We start from the raw sequence: 23,329 nt of genomic DNA on the forward strand, positions 1-23,329 counted from the left end.
TGTGTTTATTATGGCGCGTTTCGTTAATTTCTTGGCGCCATCATCATCGTCTCTGTCTCCGTCCCGGGCATCTCTCGCTCCTTTGCTGCGTCATAAAATTAAAACTCTTCACTCCATCATTTTTCGTGTGCGAGTGCAACATTTGACAGGTAAACGTCTGGGAAAAAAATAACTAACCGACTGACCGGCCGGTTATCGCAGCCGCGCCCTGCTGCCTGAATCTTTGCATACACGGACTAAAGAATTCCAAATGCTCTCGAAAAGCAGCTAAGCAAATAGATGCTTCAATATTTATCATTGCGTTTTTAAAACAAATGAACTAAAAATGTTGCTGATATTATTTTATTTAATATTAATAGTATTTTAAAATACCGAGTTCAATGTTTAGAAGAAACCAACATTTCTTAAATGAATTGTTCGACGGAGTAAAAGCTTGCTTATAAGTATACAAAAATATTTGTTCTTATATTTTTATTATTTTTTTATATTTTCTTCGTTATTTTGTTTAAGGGTATTTAGAAATCGGTTTCACAATAAAATTAGTTGTATAATAAATTAAAAAAATATTTTTTCTCAGCCTTTTGTGTGTTGCTGTTGATGTGCAGTTAGCCATATTTTTGACAGATTTATTAGGCAATATTAATTTTTTATATGCGCCGAAGAATGTGGCATGGGAGCTGCCATTATCACCTGCACGCTTCGAGGTGGAACCCTGCAGTCGCGTCTGCTGTAGGTCAGAAACATACGCCCAAATAGCATTAAGTCAATGTTTGTCCAAGAAGTACAAGTAAAGTGCAGTTTAGCAGAACAGAGAGCAGAACATGGCATCCAGATATTCAGATATCCAGATCCCGAAGAGAGCTGTTCTTTCAGTTTAGTCGCAGTTTATTTGCCTTTGTTGAGCGGTGGGTCGAACGTGTGAAAATGCATTTGCATATTCAATCAGCGGCACAATAAATACGACTATACGAATGCTACATACGAATTCATATAGAGTCGTTAAACAACATTTACATACGAGAATAACAAAATATTCAACAGCGGCCGCAGACGAATTGACTGCGAGCATTCGGATCGTTCGACAATTTCAGCCCGTGACTTTTGCATTCAAATTGAAAGTGTCAATACTTGGAAGCGCTTCTGGAGACGCAGCGACCCATAAACTTGAAGCCCAAATTCAAAACACAAACTCAAAGCAAAACGAGCAAAAGCTAAGAAGAAACAAAAGTGCTTAAGTCAGGAATACCAGGCTGATAAATACCCCGTACATAGCAAAGAGGGACGTAACAAACATTTTTCCTCTTATGCTTATATCCATACACAGTAACATGCACGCCGTTCTCTGTCTTTCATGAGCCTTACAGCATAGGAAATGCATTCTTAAGGAACATCGGTGATTATATTCCGATCTTAATGAGATTTTCGAAGCTTAAATATATGCTAAAGCGCATCTTAAATGAACAATATGTTGTTACATTTTAAAGAAGATTGGAGGTAGGCATCCAGAAAGTGATACATAAAAATATGCTTAAAAATATTTGCCAAAAATTAAAAAAAAAAACTTTTAGAAATGGGAGGCAATATGAAAATGATTGTTTGACTAGTTTTTGCACTATATACGGACATAGATATTTTTATTTTTAATATAGATATGTCTTAGCCTGCCGTGCTGATCAATACCACATTCACGTGCGTATAATTCACACATTTGCAAAATACTAGTATACGCTCTCTAATCGATTTGCAAAAATGAGAGGGTATAAGAACTCAAATCAAAAGTCATGCTCTTATGTGCGATCTGTTAATAGCCACAATGACTAGGCAAAGGCTGCGAAAAATATTTGCGTGGGCAGGTGGAATATTTTCATTACATTCTCTTGGTCTATTTTCGAACCAAATTTGTACTAAAATTAACAGGTTGTCCAATTTGACAAGTCCAACTAAAAATACAATTGCTGCTGGTCTTAAAATTTCCATTATGCGACGGCCCTGGCTTATCTATGCCGAGTGTCTGTGTTGTTGGAAACGTGGCGCCACACTTTGCAGCACAGTTGACATTTCTGGGCACACGCTGAAGCGCTCCTCCTCCTCCCGCCTTCTCCTTGTGGCAGTTGCACTCACTTTCGGTTTCCGCTCTCATTACAGATAAGCGCCAATCAGAGCGAGTTGCCAGTTGCCAGTTGCAGCTGTAGGGGCTGTGCCAGGGGCCCGGGCACGGAGACTTATCATGCTGCATGTCCCGTGCCGCGCTCTAATGCAAAACTATAAAAACAAATTATGAACGATACGCTAAATCAACGAAGTGCATTTAGCCGCTGCCCGCCCCGGGGGCAACAACAATCGACAACAAAATCTTTTTGGGAGGTACGTGGCACATTCGACTTAATGAAAATGTTGGCACTACAAGTCAAGTGCTTCGAGGCGCAGCCAAGCGCATCCACACACACTCGCAAACACACACACATACACACACACTCAAGCTGCCGCCGCTTGCAGCACGCAAGTGAAAAATGTTGGCGCCAGGCGCCACTAAAAAATCTTATGAATGAAGTAGACACATTTTTTTGTGGCTGTTGTGTGTTGTACGTGTGTGTACCCCCGCCTTCCCCGCTTGCCCCTGCCCACACTGTCTTTATTTGTTTGGTGTGTGGCTGAAGCGTTGAACGGAATCGCGTTTGAAGTGCGTAGACACCACTCTAGGTCTCTTGGTGACTCGGCCTGACTTCTGCTATTATAATAATTTTCTTAGAAAGTTCTGGAATATATTAAGTTATTAAAATTAAATTAGAGGCTACTTAACAGAATTCCACATATTCTTTGCTAATTATTATATTCGTTTCCCTCAAAACTGCAGATAAGCTTACCAGATATTCAAGAAAATGGGAAGGAAGAGCAGTAAAAGGGATAATCCTTCGGTTAAGTCTTTATCAAGAAATTAAATATGAATTTTAATTCATTTTTTAATGCATCACAACGTATAAAATCTATAAAAAAGGTGTTTTATCCTTGCCAACACGCATATAAAATACGATCTTCGGGAATACTTATAGAATTTCACACCCATCCGATTGTTCCGGTTGTTCAGTTATGTGATGTGATCCGATGCAACAGATTCCGACAATTGTTTCGCTTGCAAGAAAAGTGGAAGTGGAACATATGCATATATTAATGATAATTTTGTATATGAACTGAATAAAGAAACGTGTAATGCTTTTTGTAATAGTATGCGAATTTTAAATAAGTTTCTCGAAAATCAGATTCAATTACCAAACACTAAGAATAATAATACTAGCTTGAGGTCACAAGCTTGGTAAAAATTCTTAGTATGCATTTGTGGACAATTATAATTGTTGTCTCTCCCTCTCGTGCCTCGTTAGCCCTTTATCAATCGCATTTATTAGGGACTTTCCAGGCGCAGTTCCATTCCGTTTCGGGCTACCTGTAGAAGAAGCAGCAGCAGCAGCAGCAGCTCAACAAGCGCGCGATCCTTATTAAATCCACGTACTAAGAGCATTAATCACCATTTTCACGCGACGCGCCTGTCGCTCCGTTGGGCTGTGTTAGAGCCCGATAGGGAAGGAAGGGAGCAGGCGAGCGAAAGAGATGAGCCCGAGGCGTCCGCGGTGTGGTGCCTGCGGCGAGTGCTTCCTGGAAAAGTGCAGCGCCTGCGCCGCCGCGTGTTGACTAATGACGCGCATTTAGCAGCGATTAATGCATTTTATGAGCTACCATAATTTTATGGCACATCAACTGGCCGGTGGCTAGGAAATTCCAGCGAATTTCCCAGCGGCCAGGCCATTGAAGAGACCGAGACCGTGCTAGGCAAATGGAAAGCTGCAGTCTGCGGTTTTATTATCCTACCTGTTGTCCGGATGGCACCGGCGTTACGCGTACAATGCCAAGGTACTTGAGATTTTATGGCCATGCACACGCACAGGCTCAGGCTGAGGCCCAGGCACAGGCGGCATCCTCATTGTATGTGTCTATTGAAGAGTATTCAAATGTATTCAGATGCTAATCAAGTGCTTCGGCCGGTTGTGCGCCCTTAGGTTTGAATAGGGCGTTTGTATGACAGCTAATGTCTCGCATAATAGAAATCACCTACTTAAAAATCAAGTGCAAATTGTCCAAGTGCTTGGCGAGCCAAACCGAAAACCCACTTGAGACTAACTGGCGGACCTGGCTCTCGGCTGAAGTACATATGTCGCCGGGCATGTAATCCTTGTATAATTGAAACAAAATGCAATTTGTTTTTACAGTTTGTCGCAGCCTTTAAGATCCCATTTTGGGTTTGTTTTCATTTCTCAACAAGAGATACGAGTTTGCGAGTATGCCGTTTGTTGTTTTCCACAAAGATTTGCTCAAAGGATTTGCCTTTCTTTCAGCGCTCCCTTCGAACCTCTGTGTGGCTCTGGATCTCTCGTACATGTGTGCGCAGTCTCTTTTGGTTTATTTTTACTGCTGCTTAAACAATTTTCGCTTAAATTGTTTGTGGCAAATGGGATTTGGGTTTACCACAAGAGGTTTGGTTAAAGGATAACAATCATTTTGCCATTGTTGACAATTTTGGATCATTGTTGAAACGAGGGGGACAATCAAAGGAATGTTGTCATCTGTTTGTCAATCTGTTTACTTTCGTAATGGAGCTGCCCAAAACAGCTGCCTAAGATCCCATTTTCGATCCAAACAGGAGCAAGATAACATCCATTTACTTAAACTAAGGATCTGATATATTATGAGGGATGTTGGAAAATATCAAAGACATTTAAGATTTATGAAAAATATTTGTAATACAAGATACAAATTTTGATTAAAGTCTTGAAATAAAATATTTAACTAAAAATTGAGATTAGATAACTGCTAAATGGCTGAGATATTTTTATGTAAGCTTTTTTTTGGTTCGGTTCGGGCTCTGGTTCGGTTAGCAAAGAGTGACTCTGACAAAGACTATTAAAATTGTTCAATATAATTAAAATTCTCGCACACACTGGACGCTGGTAGTTGAAATTTTCCCAGTCCAGGCACTTTTTACCCATGATAATCACGCCCGCTCTGTTTTTTTCGGGTAATGCATATTCACATCTATTCGGCATACCACAAACGATTATCTGCATCGAAGCACACTCATCGAAACTCGGCATCGTCCTCTACTTTGGGCACTGGACAGAGACAGCAGCCGAACAATGGAAGCGGTTAAAGTACAAAGCATCGCACTTTATTAACTACTTGAGATTAAGGCTGATAAAGAGATAATCCCCGACGGTCGGCAACTAAACTCAAAGTGCACCGCATACTCCTACAACGCACGGAGAGAGAGAGAGATCCAGAGCCAGAGACAGAACCAGGTTGAGGGTACCGGGTACATGTTCCAACATTTCGGTAGCTGTGCCAGTGTAATAAGCATAACAATATCGTTGTCCGCCCAATTGACAAGCCAGGCCGTGGTCTCTGCCGAGGTCGAGGCGGCTGTGTTATCTGGAGCGCTGCCGTGTAAAATGGATCACAGGTACTGCTGCCGCTCAGGTGAGATCAATAGCAGCCAGCCAAAGACATGGATGAGGCTTATCGCTTGTGTTGACGAGACACCGCCTCGGAGAGCATCATCCGAGCCATCCACACACACGTCACTGCACTTTCGCTTGGCATCTCGTCTCATCTCATCATTCCGTCAGTCCGTCATCTCGTCATCCCGCCATCGACATCGCCATCGCCATTTACTGACTCGCTATCTGGCGCAGCTGCCTTTGATCAGTGTAGCGTAATTTTAAGCCAAATTGGGCAGCCTTTTGGTTCTGCCGCGCTGCCCCTGGGCATGGGCTCGGGCTCATGCTGGGCTCTATTTGTTGTCTCCTGGTTGCTGTTTGGTGCCAATGTCCTGGGTCCTTTGGCGTTGGGCTGCCGCACTTTCTCAATGCTTTAGTGTGAAGTTGTAACATCTTTTAGTTAGGGTGCTTCCAATATCTCGTCTTCTTTCTGCTCTTTTGAGGCGTGGAGCTACTGCTGTGTAATGGGATTTGCCATCGATCTATTGTTTCTTCGCATATTGTTTTACAATTTGTTTTTCCTAACATATTTTCCAAAGCGCAAAATGGAAACCATTTGTGTTTTATTTTTTAGCAGTTCGTATATGGATATAAAAGTTGATCTAGGAATAAAGAACAGATTTTTGTAGCATTCATAATTTAGTTAAGTACGATATTAATTGAATATGTCTTTTGAAACTTTATCTATTTGTTTTATAACTATAAATAGCTTTCAGTCAGATGTATCTTAGACTGGACAGAGCTTGACTTGGATCAGCGAACTGCTTAAAATGTTGCCCCAGCTCTCCGGCCAGCGACTCGTTCGTTTGGCAAAAGACCAAATGAGGCATGACAACGCTTCAAGTGTTTATGCAAATGCATTTTAACACCTTGCTACACAAATATTATCTAACTGCTCACAATAATATTGATAATTTTTATAAATGCCACAAGAGCTGCAATGGGTGAGGGGGGAATGGAAGATGAGCTGCAGCTGAAGAGGGAGAACCACGGCAACAACTAATTTCAATAGACGTAACCGTGGGGCAAACGTGAGGCGTAAATTAATTCTATTGAAGTCGCTTTCAGTTCCATGAAACGGCAGCCGGCAGCCGGGGCCAGAGACAACCACAGCCAACGGATCGCAACTGAAGCTCTGGGCAAACACATCCATTGGCCGTGCAATGCGGGTAGCTTGGAAAAAAAGTGTTGAATCTGTTGCTGCTGCTGTTTCTGTTGCTCGGTTTGTTTACTTGTTTGCAACTTGGATGACCGAGTCGTGGATGCGGCCAAGCTCATTATGCGATCGCGTTAAGCTGTGAAATTTATTGTTTGTCTAGCCATAATAGGGGGGCAACAGCAGCAGCAGCAGCAGCAACATCAACAGCATCAACAGCAGCAGCAGCAGCTAAAGTTACGGGTCTCTAATCTCCGACTATTGACAAAAACTCAATACCAGTAGTTGTTGGCAGTTCGCATTGGCATTTATGAATTATGGAAATGGTAACTACGCTTAGAAGACGCCACTTCATGCTGGTCTGTGCCAGCTTCGGATTCAGACTCTTCAGGCGAACAAATGTTTTATTAATGAAACGTTGATCATCAGCTTCGTTTGTTTGGTGTGGGCAGCAGCTGAGTTGGCGAGTCTCTAAGCGAGACAAATTACCACATTTCAACACATACTCAAAACTGGCGCTGGTCTTGCCCCCTACAGCCCCATGTAAACGGCTGGGGATGTGCCTCAGACAGGGGACTGGCACTGGGTCTGGGTCTGGATCGGAGACTGGGACTGGGACTGCGTCTGGGCTTGAACCAAGTGGCCCTTTTGGCGCCCATTGCAATTGTGTGGCATCTGTTGTTGTTGTTGTTGTTTTTGGCTTCTCTCGTTCGGTGGTCATTAATAAAAATGTTTTTGTTGCTTTGGGTTAACTCCCATAAGCCATAAGAAAAACAAACAAATGGACAGGCGATCGTTGGATAGTTGACTGCCTCGACTGGTGGGCCAGCCACATACAATATATATATACATATGCACAGACCCCTACTTTAGGTCAAATAAGCCAAGTCAGCGACGTGAGCATGAATCAACCTGTCAAAAGTCTCGTTAACGCCAACAGCACCGATTTTCGGCCTTCTTATTTTTCGACAGGCTCATAACGAACATGCCATGAGCTACATATAGCTTCGAATAGTCAAACAAAATAAGAAAAAACATTAAATTTGTAAATTGTAAATAAATTTCATATGCTATTACTAGAGATTTGAATAAAATTCGTAAAGAAAAAACTCGACTCAATATTTAATTAAATTATGTTAACAAGCGCCACTTGAAAGTCCTTAAGCTCCAAGCGCCATGTTCTCCTACAATTGAAGCACGCGAGAATTTCAAAGTCGAGTCAACCGACTGCATAATACTCTTTCAAAGTCTAATGATAGCTTTAGAGTAGTTCTAGAGGAGGGTGCATTCCAAATTTATACAGGTATACACGAGTATATATTCCAAGATTCAGGTCTCTGCCTAAGTAGAGATAAATTGGACAGCAAGAAAACCAATATACTCATTTCACAATGTGAACGAGTATAAAGGCAAAAAAAACAACAAAACTCTTGCAAGAGCTCTAAACGATGGCTTCAGCCTGAAACCCTAAGGGGCTGCCAAAACCATTGTGCAGCCAAACAAGCAAACACGACAACGACAACAACAACAATAAAGAAAGAGAGAAAAAACAAGAGCTGGGGGGAAAATTTCATTAAATGCCACATTTGAGCAGCCAAAAACTGGCGCCAGGCGCAGCATCAACATCAACATCAGGCACAGCAGCCGCAGCAGCCGCGGCAGCCGCCGCCTGGCCACATACATGTTCATATAATCTCGACAACTGCAACGAGAGCACGAACAAATAAGCAGCAATTTCTTCATGTTGCGAGCAAATTTGGCTGGAATGCGGCGCTGGGCAGGGCAGGCAATGAAGTGCGCCGTCGCGCTGCTAAACGATCTTGCCACCGCCCGTCCACACCGTGCCACACACAGACACACAGACACAGCTGCGGGCGGAAGGGGGGTCAGCGAGCGGGGCATAACACGGCACACGCACGAACTACGAACTTGAAGCGAAGCCAGTTAGCCAGGGTCCGAACGTGGGGTCTTACATTTGGGCCCTTCACTCGACTTGGCTGCTGCTGGGCAGGCGGCAACCGAGAGCCGACATCCGACAGCCGACTGGCGCTATCGCCGTCTGGGTCTCGGCCAGGTTGTTGTTGCTGCTGCTGCTGCTGCTGTTGCTGCTGGTGCTGTGCCCACACCGAATTCAGAGGTGCAAATACGTTCAGACCAGTCTCCAATTTGTGCTGGAGGTGATTATTCATGCGCCAAAGCTGTATCCATAGTTGTTAGGTGACTATCTGATGATACCCATTACTTGTTTTGTTTGTATTATTAAGCCCACTAAGAATCGTTTCTTTAGCTTAATCCATGAACTGATAGTTAGTTAAACTTAAAAGATATTAATATAAAGCTGAGAATCTTTTAATGCCGCGAAGAAGCAAACCTCGCTAGATAGTTCGTCTAACTAAATAAGAGTTGTTTTCCTCTCTCTCTAATTTTATAATATTTTAATATTAATTTTCAAATATTATGAAATGCAGGGTATTCAAGTCTTCTGTCTTTTTGTAGAATTTGTTATCTTCCTTTTACTTGATGATGATTTTACGTTTCTGTCTTTGGCCTGGTCTTGTCGCTGTCGTCGTCGTCGTCGTCGTCGTGGTCGTCGCCGTTGTCGAAAAGGAAATGAAATATTTGGCTGGAATAAAAGTTATCATTTTATTAAAAAGCAGAGGCAATCAACGCATTCACATATTAAACCCGATTTCGAGACGTCTTGTGGGATCTTGCAACAAAAAATAACGAAAAGTCAGAGGAATCACGTTAAGTTTATAGGTCGCAGCACACACACACACACACACACACACACACACACACACACACACACACACACACACACACACACACACACACACACACACACACACACACACACACACACACACACACACACACACACACACACACACACACACGTAACGAGGCACACACACACACACACACGTAACGAGGCACACACACACACACTTATGGAAACTGATTCATTTGGGTTAGGGTCAGTCGATTTTCGGCTGCTGGAGACAGGGGCGTGTTTGAGAGACGTCGCGCCAGTCGTCGGTGCCGTCAACTGTCCAACTGTCCACACAATTATATGAGCATGGAGTTGAGGACATGTCCCCTAGTTGGGACGACATTTGGTGGGCGGGATGCAGGCTAGTAGTCTCTGGTTTTGATTGAGCTGCTCGGTTGCACATAGGCTGGTCTGGTTGAGGATTGACTAATGTGACACATAAACAATAGCAGCAATTGTATACATTCAGGTTCCAGTTACATATCCACTTTTAGTAGGCGTTATGTGTGCTTGTCGCAGTCAAAGTGCAGTTTCGTGTCAGAGATTGGTGCAAGATGTGACTACTTAGTAAAATTTACATATGCCTAGCTGGCCTTTTCCTGTTGTCAGCGCATCTCAGGGTTCATAACTCAATCAAGCCCCTTGGGACAATAGACAAGCCCATATAAGACCATAAACAACTATGATAACCCCACGGCATTTGGCTGAGCCCACGCCTGGCTGGGATTCATAAACTGCCAATATAAATGTTTAATTTAATTATAGTTGTGCCATCAAAGATGTTAAATTGTGCTTGCGAGACAGGTCAGTGCCCAACAGGACCCACCGCGCATCCCAAGCGAGAGCTAGAGCTGAGGCCGCATAAAAGACAAAACATTGAAATCCAATTAAATGGGGGGGTCATTAAAGTGCCAGCATGATGCTGCCTTAAATTCGTTTTTAATTGCTTATTTCATAAAAGAGAGAAAGACAGGTACAATAACTAGACAGAGGTGCATATTATCATATTAACGCGTCTCTAACCCAAAAGCTTCAGTTCGAGCAACCCATGACCATTAACTGAAGCCCACACTTTTTTGTGTCAATGCAGTAAACAAACGACGACGGAAATTGAACCCAGAATAAGAAGGGAATCAACAGAATTTTTGATTGATGTCCTTGGCAGTCAAACGCTCGCCTAAACGGCTGCAATAAAAAATTTACCACGTTTGGGCCACAGCGGGCGGTACGTTGGCGCCAGTGATATATTTCACCCTTTTCTGATATGACGTCGGGGCACCGGGCACTGGGCACTGGGAACTCGGCTTGTGGCCAGCGGGAACAGCGCAGAACCTGCCTGAGAATCTCTGAAAGCGAGACGGAGGCGACATTCGCTGCACTTCGATCGCAGCCAGAGACAAGCAAACGGATTGGAACAGACTATAAAAAGGTGGAAATGTTAAAATTTAATTATGGGTTCAGTTTTGGACTGTGAGCGTGACCACATGCATATAACTACATATACATATATATATATATATATATATATATATATATATATATATTTATATGTAGGTATACATGCCTATACAAATATCAATGCAATAAAACACTGTCTTCGAGTGAAGAAAAGTCCACAAAAATTTGTTTTTAATTTACAATTTAATATGCGTTATAAAAAATTGGGCTCAATGACGAGTTATAAATATTTATGAAGGCTGCGCCACAAAGGCAACTCAAGGAACAACATCTCAGTTGTGGCTCTGCTGGAATCAGCGAATGCGCTACAGGATCTACATTGATCGGAGCCGGAGGCTCATGGCGAAAGGGTCTGATGGAAGTGGAGTTACGATGGTTTTTTTCTTGTGAAGACAACAAACAGTCTAACATGTAATCCTTTGTGAAGGCTAACATGGGTGGAATGAGGTGAATAGCAACAAATTTAATTGATTATATGCTATGAACTGAACTTCAAAACACACCAAAAGCAAAGCATATTAAACATAAACTTGCATCAAAATAAACTTTCTAAGAATAAAGAACTTGGTATTGCATTTATCTAACTATGTGTCATAGATGAATAAATAATTCCCTTTTAAATTTAAACTGTTTCATTAGAAAATCATAGACTAAACAAAGTTTGAGCCAAATCCTGTGCTGCCTGAGCCGAAATGAAGTGCAGAGAGTAGGTTCGATCCCTTAACCGAAATAGCTACCTTTTGTGGTTGTTATATAACTGAATAATTGTAAGTGATTAAATGAATAAAATAAATAGTTTATTTTGGCTAGTACAGTCGGAACAATTAATTGTCTCGCCTGCAACTGGCCATAAGAGTAAGAATCTTGTCTTGAACCAGTTGTTTATAAATTTGTTTTATCTGCGAATGTGCTACTAAAGCTTGCATAGAATATAATAACAAACTCTTCAGAATGTAGTTTTCATTCGCCTTCGTTTCAAAATAGTTGCTATAACGAGAATGCCCCACTCGAAGAATTCTCACATACAATTCATGGGGACACACTCCAAATTATTTGTCAAAGGCAACTAGCAGCATATTCGTGTGGCGACTCGTTTCAAATACAAATGCCACACACACATCATGGGGCGATCCTAACTCGCCAAATTGCTGGCCGCATAAATTGCCAAACTTGGAGCTGTTGGTGCCGCCAGGTCCGTCCATGTGGATGTGGCTCCTCGTTGACTGTTTTGACATTTAGAGGCGTTCGCTGTCGCCGTGTTGGGGGCCGGGAGAAACGCAACGGCGACTGCGACTGCGACTGCACCTCATTATTTATTATGAATTCTATAAATATTAATGGATTTTTAAATGCAATTATAACAACTAATTAATAATGTGCATTTTAAATCGTCCCCAGCGAGCGGACACCGTCTGCGCCACCGTCTCGGTCTCCATTGGAGCATTTGACGTATTACCTGACGTATTTATTGCATGTTTTCTCGCTTCGACTTTGATAGTTTGTGTGTTTTGCTTATACCCTTGCAGAAAGCAACATAATTAGTTCACAACGTGTGTAACACTCTAAAGGGGATAGCTTTGATCTCAGCTGTAGGAAAAGGGGCTGAGTTTATATATTATAGCGTAAGTCAACATAAATAAAATTAGTATATATTAAAACTTGGAAAAATAGTGATTTCTTTTGCAGGGTATTTACTCTTCGGTTGTATAAAAATGAATGTTCTCACATGTTTTTTGTTCGCTGGCTGCTGTTATGAAATGGGCAACGAGCCAAATGGAGGTGCGCGAAAAAATTAAACGAGAATGTCTGACAGAATTTATTTTAATTAGTGCGACGGAGTTGCGAGCGGCATGCCAAATGAGTGAGTGCCCCATTTGAGATCGGCTCATGGTCGAGCTGGACTGCCATGCAAAACGATCAGCAAATGGCCAATGGCAATCGTTGATCAATGACAAAGCCAGGCGAATCGCAGCCACCCTGCCCTGACACAAAGATCACAGACTGCAAAGCCGACCGAAATGTTGTAGCAGGAAGAGACGAGGCCATTGCCATTTGTTGCCGGAGATCGCGATCGCGCTTGCTATTGAGATCTCGATCTCGTATCGATTACATAGATCGACTTCTGTGCCCGGGTCAATTGCCGCTAGGCCAACGCAAAGAGAAGCCGCCGCCAGCGACGGGTCGCGGTGCGGCGCGTCGCGTCTCGACGCTTCGTTGTAATCGATATGGCGAAACGCTTGCAATCGATACCGCAGCCGGGAAAATGTATCTTAAGTAGCAATGTAATATGTCCAGATGCCGAGCTGCTGATAACAGCGCCCCGGTGGCGACGTCTAGATGATCACAGCGATCAGTAGCCTCAGAGCTCATCTCTCTCAGCTGGGCTTGGGCACTTGTGGGCGCCTAACAGATACTTATTGATTACTGATCTTGTGACAGGCGTCCGCTGTGGACTCGGCCAGGGGCAGCCAGCTAAAGTGGAGCCTCACAACGTGAGAAATATAAATATGCAAAGAATCACAGACAGGGCCGGGCGCGGAGGGGCAAAGGTTGCAGCGATCAATCCAACGACGAGCGAGCGATCGAAACAAACATCTTAACAAATTATTGTGCCCGGACTGGGTCGAGCCCGCGTCGTTAAGTATCTCAACTAGTAGCCGCTAGGCAGCCACGAGAAGTGATCATCTCAACGACAGTCCATCGATCATTCAAACTCGAGCCTCGAACCCATGCTGGTGTGGCTTTTTTCTTATTTTCCCTTCATTTTTTTTTTTTTTGGCTAAATTCTTTTTTTTTTGTTTTTGGTTTTTTAGCGTGGTAGAAAGCGTGTTGGAAAATTAAATCATCGTCGTGGTCTTTCTTTTCTTTTTGTCTTTCGTTGCCCTAATGATGCCCAACGCACCTTGGGCCGCAGCTTAGTATTTACCCAAAGATCTCTATCAGCGAGTTAACTCGTTTGGCATTTAGTTGCAGGCGCCTAAGATACTAAGGCTGGAACTGGGACGGGGACTGGGACGGGTGACTTATCGCATAGTTTGCATCTTTATGCGTGTTTTTCTCAGGATTCGGGGCAGGGCAACGCCTCGCAATGCTGCTTATTAGGCGCAGACAGTGTCGTTTATATCATTTATATTATTTTATGATGCCCATTTCTGTAGATCTTTCTTTATGTTTTCATAAATTATGTGTAACTTGTTGTATCTTTTGATTCCCCAGCAAACTGCCCGTGCAGGTGACAATCTACAGTCTGAGCCCAGCTCGGTGTATGGGTTAATTAGGGTTATCCATGATTTATTGATTTGTTGTGCCCTTAGGGGCAGCATAAATGCAACCTGCCTGCCCATCGATTATGGCCCTAATAACCACAATGTTGATGGTCTTTTAATAAACGCATTTGGCTAGTCATTTCGTTAGCTATTTTATATATTTTAATTAGCCCAGCCATTTGACGTGGCCTGTTCACGGCCCATGTGGGTTGTTGCCTAGCTTCTGATTGCCTTGGCCCTAGTCCCTGTCCCTACTCACCTGCCAGTTGGCAGTTGGCAGTTGTCTAACGGTAGCTGCATCAAATCTCTTATCAACGGCAAACACATGTCTTCGAGCTGCTCTGCTGGCTACTGTGCCGCGCCGCCCGGGACAGATGCACAGTCGGCAGATAGCGTCGCACAAAGGCGCGGTCCAGGACTGCGCAGGACCTGTTGTGCGGGCGCCAAGCGCTGCTTGAGAGTGGCCGAGGCCAGCCACTTGTCGCGTCGCGTCGCGCGACCAGAAACAATACAAAATTATTACTTCAATTGGCAAGCACTTTGGCCGCGCACTCGTCTTTGTTGCTGGCCCACGAATCTGTTCACACCATGGCAATAGACCCTCGGATCTTCAGTTCGCATTGTGGGCGGCGCCGCTGTCGCGTCAGCGATCCTGCCCGCATTGCACCGTTTAGTGACGCAATTACACCTGACCTAAACTAGGTTATCTTTCCACCTGTGACTAGCATCAGCCATAAAAGTGCCTGCAACACCCCAGCTGCTGTCCAGCATCCAGCATCCAGCGACTACTGTCTGGCCCTTTTGTTGCCCATGCCCTTTGTCGGCCTGGGCTTCAGGCAGGCGTGAAGCGTTACAATTTCATATCTTTTGTTCGTCATCTTTTGTTTTTTTGTCAAATAAAGTTTTGCTGCTATTTGTACAAATATTTTACGATGCACTGGCGCCCGACGTCACGTCACCAGTCTGGGATTGGGATTGGGATTGGGCTTGGGCTTGGGCTTGGGAACTGGTTCACCGGAAATATGCCGTCTACGCCGACTAAATGTGCTAATGTGTCCAAATTGGCAATTTTGTGAATGCGCCAAGCTAAATTCGCACTGCGCTTAGCTGGAATCCTTTCTAGTCCGTTTGCAATGAAGTCAAGCTCGAAATTATTTCTTGGTAATGAAATGCGATTTGGCCGTAGCGCTTGAAGAGAAGTGCAAATTGTATTCGGGCATTCCCAAGAAAGTGTCACTGCCTTGAAATGGGGGATCTGCAAAAGAGGAGCCTTGGGTGTACAAAAATATCTATATTTCAATATGCCTTCAAGTTCAATGTCAACGTCAAGTTTATTTTTTTTCCCATTAACTGAACTAAATATTTCCCGTGAATATATTTCAAGTAGTATTAGAAACAAAAAAAAGAACCTGCTTAATCGCATCTGCTTAGACCATGAAATACTCTTTTATTTGATGCTTTGTCTCGTTTGCTTCAAATTAAACTTGACCTGGACACGCAGATCCTTAACCTGTATGTAAGATTTGACTTCGTTTACCTATGATCCATAGTACAGTCAATAATTTTCACATTCATGCTGACTTCCTGTTGCCTACTTGTGCCTTGTGATTAGGTTTTCGGGAAATGTACTGCGCCAACTGCGATTAGAAGCAATTTTTAGCGCTGACAAGCACTAATCAATAGTTGAGAACCCGAGCAGACCCAAAATGGGAAACTATGGTCAGCAATCTGGCAAATAAACAGCAACTGGCTGTATATGGCAGAGGAATTTCGAAACTCTGAAACGGGCAATTAACAAAACCAACAAAATTTATGTTTCACCTGTCTGCATAAAATACATAAATACAAAATGCCAGACAATGCCAGCAAGAGCAAAAATGGTGGCTAATTACACGCCACGAAAAACGACGAATGCCCAAAAGACACAGATCCAGTCCCCGTCTCAGTCCCAGTCCAGACCCTCTCGATCAAATCGACGGAAGCCAAAGGCGCGGGGCAACAGCAATGAAAATAGCAACGGGCATTTTTCCAGCCGTCTGTTGCCATTGCCATTGCCGTTGCAGACAGGCGCGCTGTGGAAAATCTCACTTCTGAATTACAAAGTATGCCACATTGAAGTCTGACTGACAGTGCACCAGAGCGGGACAGAGGCGGAGGGAGAGGGAGCGCAAAAGTCAGTGGCGCAGAAAAACACTGCGGCTGATGAAAATCAACAGTGCTAAGCGTTAACTTCGCCACTAGCTGCCCAGCACGGTCCAACTCTGTTGCTGCCTCTGTTCTTCTCCCCTCTCATTTTTACACAAAATGGCGTACGATCGTCGCCAGAGCGAGTGCGCCATAGTCGAAGTCGACGTCGTCGTCGCTGTCGCCGTCGTCGTCGGCGTAGGCGGCTCGGCACGTCGACCAATCAGCTTGCGCCGTCGCGCGAACTGGTTTAGCAGGTAGCCGCAGATCAGGGCTCTGCTCTGGAACTGTAACCGGCTACGACGCGCGCGCAGCTAAGCGGCTGGCTCGCTCAGCTCAAGATCAGTTGGTTGCGAAACGTCGTGCGTAACAGAACCTCGAGCGTAGCGCAGAAATAATATAAAAACAGTTACCAAGTGAAGTGTAATACAAGTGTACCAAATTTTTAAGACTTTCCTTAAATCGAACTTTTCACAATGTTGTCCATGCACGATTTAATGGATATGCGCATGCAGCAGCAATTGGCCCATGAGCTGTACCGTCAACAGATCATGCAACGCATACCAGGTAAGTGGGCGTTAGATAACCAGACGAGGTGTCCAAGTGCCGACGGCAAAGCTTAAGATAAAGTGGAAAATATAAAAGCTTGGGGTGAAAGATATCTTTAGTTAGAAGAGCTGGCTAAGTCATGAGGGTTACTTAGCAATGAGGATTCGGGCTTGAATTCCTAGTGTACAAAAGATCTAGATAAATAGCTTGTAAATATGAATGCGAGTTATATTTCAATTTCAATTTGTGGTCTGATATGCAGAAAACCCTCACCCGGACTGAGATCTACACAGCTTTTTAAAAATTGTTCACCTAGACAATATATCAATTGAGCAGAAGACATAAAGATTGCTTAAAGAGTTGCCTCACATAATTAAACTGTCTTGGTCGGGCTCTGGAGAAGTTGCAATTTCGGTTCATTCATAATTTAGCAGCTGAATAAATTGTTAGCCCATGCCAGCTCGAAACAGGTCGAAGCAGCTAGCTAACGAACTAACCAAACAACTTCTAAGCAACTGGCTCATAGCATCTACTTCTTACCCACAGATCCCTTTCCGGCCATGCTGCCCCTGCATATGGCTCAGCCGCAGCCGCAAATGATGATGCCCAGCCGGCCGATGTTGCCGGGCGTGGAGGCCAAACTGGAGAACAACGAATTGTGGCAGCAGTTCCATCAGATTGGAACCGAAATGATCATCACCAAAAGCGGCAGGTAAGTTTCCCAAGAACTGTGCCACAAATCCTATGCAAATAGCGACGCGATGCGAGTTCGTGTATTCCAACAACTTGAAAAGTCAAGTGCAATGTGGTCGGCAGCGGCGGGGCCTATGTCAATATTTGCCATGACCCGGCTCTCGAAAACCGTGGCCTAATGTGGCGCCTAGCGATAATTCAAAACGCAGCAGGAGCGCAATCGCTGCCCGGGCACACGGACAACAACAAGTGCGGCCGCAACCGCCGTCCTGGCGCCGGCGCGCTCATAAAAATCTCTGCTCAGCGACAACGGCGCATTGTGCCGCTTTGACAATGCTGCAGAAGACCGAGAAGCTGTCTGAGCAAGGGCCCGTCCGCCGTTCTCTACCTGCGTTTTCACACGTTCGCCTACAATGGGCCGCTTTGTTGCCCCTCGAGTGTCTTATGCATATTCTCTGATAGCTGAATTTTGAGCCCGAAAGCGACTACCGAGCGGCAGCGACTGCCCGCTGGAAATTAACATAATTATGAGTTGGCCAGTTGCTGGCGGAGGAGTGGGGGAGATGCAGTGTGTCCACTTTCTCGGCTCATTAGCCCTGCATTGAGTGCTCGTATCGCCACATTTGGAAGCCGTTAAGCTGAATGCCCGACAGATCTTGTCTAATTGTTTGGCGCCATGCACTGCGCTCCCAGCAATTAATCATAAGAAACTCGCATTGCATTGTTTTGAGTCAGGTTTTTGGATTTTGAGATTTGTTTTCGTTACGTTTTAAATCGATGCAACGCCATCCCGATCCCCCCGCTGTTCATAATTACACACTTGTTAGGCCAGGCCACAAATCAAAATGCCAGGGCAACGCCTTTTTTGCGCTTAGAAAGAGACCTTGATTTATAGGTGCACATGGATGCATGTGCCCATTGTTGTATCTGTGTGTGTGCTCACTTAATCAACGTATATTCTTGTGGTTCTCTTGCAGACGCATGTTTCCCTCGATGCGCGTTTCGCTGAGCGGCCTGGAGGAGGAGGCCAGCTACTGCGTCCTCCTGGAAATGGTGCCAATCGGCGACTGCCGCTACAAGTTCTCCGGCTCGCAGTGGGTGCCAGCTGGCGGGGCCGAGCCGCAGAGTCCGCAGCGCATGTACCTCCATCCGGATAGCCCGGCAACGGGCGCACACTGGCAATCGCAGGCGCTGCTCTTCAACAAGGTCAAGCTGACGAACAACACACTCGACAGCAACGGACATGTAAGTGCTGTTTGCCCTTGACACCATTCCGCAGTTGCTCATGAAATCCATCTCTCCATCTACAGATTGTGCTGGCCAGCATGCACAAGTACCAGCCACGTCTCCATATCATTCGCAGCAGCGAGCTCACCCAACTGCCCTGGGCGCCGCAGCAGGCGTTTGTCTTTCCGGAAACGGAGTTTGTCGCCGTAACTGCCTATCAGGTGGGTAACTTCTCCTCCCTCCCAGCTTCAGCATGCCATTGAAGCTGGCTAGCAGATAGATAAATGCGCCGCGGGGGGTCAATTGTCGCCCGCATGCGCAAAAACCACTTGAACGTCTGTGACAGACAGACAGATTTAAAGATCGTGAACTGTCGACGATTGCCAGGTCTATTCACACAATGCTCAAGTGCTTGCCGCCGGCTACGGCTACGGCTACGATTACGGCTACTTGCTGACGCCAGGCAGCTCGGATTACAGCAGTCGACTAACCAAAAGTCTGTTTACTTCTTGTGTTTTGCAGAACGATCGTATTACAAAGCTGAAGATTGACAACAATCCATTTGCCAAGGGCTTCCGCGAGACCGGACAGTCGCGCTGCAAGCGCAAGCTGAACAGCAGCTCCAACTCGAATGCCGACTCCGAAGATGATGGCTCCAGCGTGAGCAGCTGCGATTCGCCACAAGCCAAGCGCCAGCGCACCGACTTTGAGCAGGACTCGCAGCGCAGTCTGTCGCCGGCATACTATGCGGCCGCCGCGAGCACAGCCCATCCGTACCGTCATGCACTTGGCTACGCGCCCGGCGCAGCTTTGTTGCAGGCGGCTTACTTTGCTGCAGTGCCTCCGATGGCTTCCCTGCCTGCTAGCTTAGCAGCGGCTGCTCCGGCGGAGCCAGCAGTGTCCACTTCATCCACATCGACTGCGTCATCGTCTGCTCCCAGCACGCCAGCTAGCTCACCGCCCACGACGACTTCTACGAAACGCAACAGTTTCAGCATCTCGGCCATTTTGGCCTATTAAGCGCAGCTTTTCTGGTTGTCGTCCACTTCGAAGCTTTTGTTGTGATCACGGTGTGCAGTATATAGTCTATAAGTTGTAATTTGTTAATTAATTTTAAGCACAGCTTTCGAATAAAGCAAACTTTTACAATCAATTCTTGGTCTATCGATTCTTATCGCATCTATCGATCAATGCGAATCGATAGTTTTGCAGCAAACACTCGAGGCTGGACGCACGCAGGTCGAAGCGTGTGCAGGCCCCACAACCTTCGGAGCTTCCGTTTTTACAGGTTTTGCAAGTCTGAGCAACTTTGGCGGGCCTGAAGCAAATTAATGTGCTCCATCAGCGCCGAGAGAACGAATGTTCGTTCGAGCCGGCCTAAAACGAACTCCGGTAGTAGTTAAAACAATTCTCGCAGATAAGGCATCCATTATGAGCAGCGATTTGACGGCTTTGAAGGCGTTTGGTCTTTGCCGACCGTCGCCTCCGTTCCAGCGATGACGCAGCCACGCAGAAGCGGCTGCTGTGCATCTTGCTGGCATGTGGCTCGTGAAATTTTCGTTTTTATCGCACCTTTTATGGCCGTTAGCCATGGAATCGGGATCGAGTCGAATGGTGTGGTGTGGCCATTTCCCTTGCATTGTTATCGCGTCAAATGCGACAAATCTGTCTGTGCGCCGCCGGCGGCTGCCTTTTGGGCCTGCATAATTGGTTCGATAAGCTGGCGGGCGACATTCACGACGCATGCGTGCGGTCCATGCTGGAGGCCGGCCAAAACGGTGGCGCCAAGCGCTTCCAGCTTAATAAGTTTAATTAAGTTTTTAGCTACAAGTTTTTAGCTGAAAATTCTAGCTAGACTGTGGAAAAGTTAAAATCAAAATCAGCTCGTTTCGCTGTTAATTTCATTCATAGAAATCTATGCATAACTTAAGACAGCGCGACAAATAATTCACTGGCTACACAAAGTTGGGACATTATTGTTTTAGAGCGGCTTTAGCTAATTTTGGGCTTATTGGCAGTTGTTTTTTTGTACCCTCTTTTCAGTTTTTGTCACATAAATTTGCTTTTTAAATTTTGAAACATTTAAATTATGGGATTTGCACGTTTTCACCCTCCCAAAAAAAATAAAACAAAGATACAAAAAAAGTGTGTAGCTCTGGTCGGCATCTGCGCTTTGGAAGTGGTTTTTAAACGCTGAGCCTTAATTTGTTGGACTTATTAATATATGTACATATATTAATGTTGCTGTTTTCTTGTTAAAAACAGTGGCAAAATGCGTCAAAATTCGTAGATTATGCGATTAAAATGCAAATCGTTCGCTCACGTTTCTAATTTGTGCTTGTTTTAATATACTTAATGAATTTTTATGCGTAGGCAGCCCTCCCGATCCGGTTTTTGCGGTCAAAGCTGTTGTTATTGATAATTCCGATAATGATGTTTTATTGTTTTTGTAAAGGTGTCGCCGTTCATACGTGTTTGCGATTTTATGTGTGTGCCGTTTGTTTTTTTTTATTACCAAATATAATATATGCATATGATAGGGCCATAAAAGTGGCTTTACGATCCAAAAAACAAAACAAAGCAAGAAACGAGCGAGATATTTAATTAAATTTGAGATTAGGCGCAAACTGGTTATCGGAATTTGAATTTTAGCAGAGACCTGTGAAGGTTTGAGTCTTGGCTATTGCGTCGATATTAAACATTGCGTGCATAAATAACTCACAAGATGGCGCCACTGCACGTTAACAGCTGATTTGAAGATAATGAAACAAGAATCGTAGGAATACAGGGATTTCAATGCTTTTAAACAAACCTTAATTAATTTATTTAAAATGCAGGTAATCATTGCGCAGGCGATATTATGCTGACAATTTGGCTAGCTCCTCTTGCAGCTCGGAGGTATCAATCGGCGCTTTCGATTGCTCCTTAGCTCCGGCCAAGACGGCTGCCAATAGACGTGGACAACTCTTTTTGTGCATAAACCAGTGCAGACGCTGGCACTCGCGATCGCAGTACTGCACGGCCTTGCACTTGGAGCACTTTTTGTCGGGTTTCTCCTGGCCACAGGAACTGCAGTAGCTGTTCTCGTCCTGCCAAATGCAAAAGGATACTTAACTATCGCAATTTATATTTATTAATTTAACGCTCACCACAAAACCGCGCATCCCGTTGATGGCATTGCGCAGTATGACCAGAGCTGGCGGCGCGTCCTTGGCACCCAGCTGGGCGGCTATTTGGCGGAAGATCGTGCACTCGCGGAAGGGGAACTCGCGAGCGCATTCGCGCACCGTAAATTCAACATAGTCCAACTGTCCCAGCTTGTTCTCTTTGAGCACGCGCTTAACAAACACTTCGATAAAGTCATTTTTGTTGGCCCCGCCGTCCTCGGCCTTTTCCTTGTGCTGTGCCTTGAACTGCTCCTCGCAACGCATCAGCTCACCAACAATCCAACCCAAATAATGGAATTTAAATGCGAGCAGTTCGTTTACGTCGTGGGACTTTTGCATCTCCTTCTCGCACATCAGCACCAAAGCCTTGCGCAGATTGGGCAGAATCCGCAGCAGACCCAGCGACTGTGCATTCAGCGTTATTCTGACGGGATGCAGATTGATTTCGGTGACAAAGGTGTGAAACGCCTTGAGCAGCACGGGCGGAATGTGCGGCTCCGTCTGCTGGCCATGCAGCTGTGTGTAATACTCCAAGCTGGAACGCGTCACGTAATTGTTGATGGTCTCCACGCAGGCGTGATTGCCCACAAAGGCGGCCATTTGGGAGGCGGTGCGAGAGACGCTGTTTATACTATTCGGATTGATGCCAGCATCCAGGAGTTGCCGGCACACGTACGTGTTGCCCGACAAGGCGGCAAAGTGCAACGGTGTGTAGTCGGCGCCGTGTTGATTTAGATTGATATCAGCCCCCTATTGAGTAAGTTATTAACTCTTAGTTATTGCATTACGCACACAATATTTGTTTATACTCACCATGTCCAAGAGCAACTGCACCGCCTCCTTGTTGCCCTTAAAACTCGCGTGTGCCAATATTGACATTCCGCTGTCGTCCACAAAGTTAACGCCGCCCTTTAGCTGACCCAGCAGCTGCTTGAAGCCGTTGGTGTCATTCTTGGACAAACGTTCGATCAGCATAAGCTGAACTTCGTCTAGTTGGGACTTTTTGCCGTCCTCGCTCATGATTTTTTTTTTGTCAGTAAAATGGGAAACGAAAAGTGTGTGCCAGTGTGTGCACACCTAAAAACAAGCATCACATTTTCGTTTCCAGAGTTTTCAACACTGAACCGATAACAGAACATTAGCAGGCTCGGACAGTGTTCAAATTTGTGCGGCAAAAATGGAGCGCGCAAAATTCAATTAACTAACCATATTTGTCAAAAAATACCAAATATACAGCTACGTATTAGTAGTTAAATATGAGTTGACTGTAAAAATGTATATATGAGTGACTGGTATAAGTTTGCAGCTCG

At 44.9% G+C, this 23,329-nt stretch overlaps 2 protein-coding genes across 3 annotated transcripts; one reads left to right on the forward strand and one right to left on the reverse strand.

The window, feature by feature from the left end:
* Window positions 1-16,768: 16,768 nt before the first annotated feature.
* On the forward strand, window positions 16,769-19,960 carry LOC115770253 (T-box transcription factor TBX6). 2 transcript variants are annotated; one of them, XM_030715467.1, is made up of 5 exons: window positions 16,769-16,950; window positions 17,479-17,644; window positions 18,603-18,870; window positions 18,936-19,073; window positions 19,375-19,960. In XM_030715467.1, exons 1-5 carry the CDS (start codon window positions 16,860-16,862, stop codon window positions 19,870-19,872), a joined length of 1,161 nt encoding a protein of 386 aa, XP_030571327.1. In that variant the 5' UTR covers window positions 16,769-16,859; the 3' UTR covers window positions 19,873-19,960. The 2 variants fall into 2 exon arrangements, with proteins under 2 accessions (XP_030571327.1, XP_030571328.1); XM_030715468.1 differs by lacking the exon at window positions 16,769-16,950 and adding an exon at window positions 17,334-17,402.
* Window positions 19,961-21,472: 1,512 nt separating this feature from the next.
* On the reverse strand, window positions 21,473-23,099 carry LOC115770036 (ankyrin repeat and MYND domain-containing protein 2). Its single transcript, XM_030715103.1, has 4 exons — window positions 22,833-23,099; window positions 22,002-22,769; window positions 21,665-21,941; window positions 21,473-21,600 (listed from the first exon to the last, which is right to left on the reverse strand). Exons 1-3 carry the CDS (start codon window positions 23,037-23,039, stop codon window positions 21,711-21,713), a joined length of 1,206 nt encoding a protein of 401 aa, XP_030570963.1. The 5' UTR covers window positions 23,040-23,099; the 3' UTR covers window positions 21,473-21,600; window positions 21,665-21,710.
* Window positions 23,100-23,329: the final 230 nt, after the last annotated feature.

Source organism: Drosophila novamexicana, unplaced genomic scaffold (genome assembly GCF_003285875.2).
Source record: "Drosophila novamexicana strain 15010-1031.04,08,12 unplaced genomic scaffold, DnovRS2.1 tig00004555-arrow-pilon, whole genome shotgun sequence".
NCBI lineage: Eukaryota > Metazoa > Arthropoda > Insecta > Diptera > Drosophilidae > Drosophila > Drosophila novamexicana.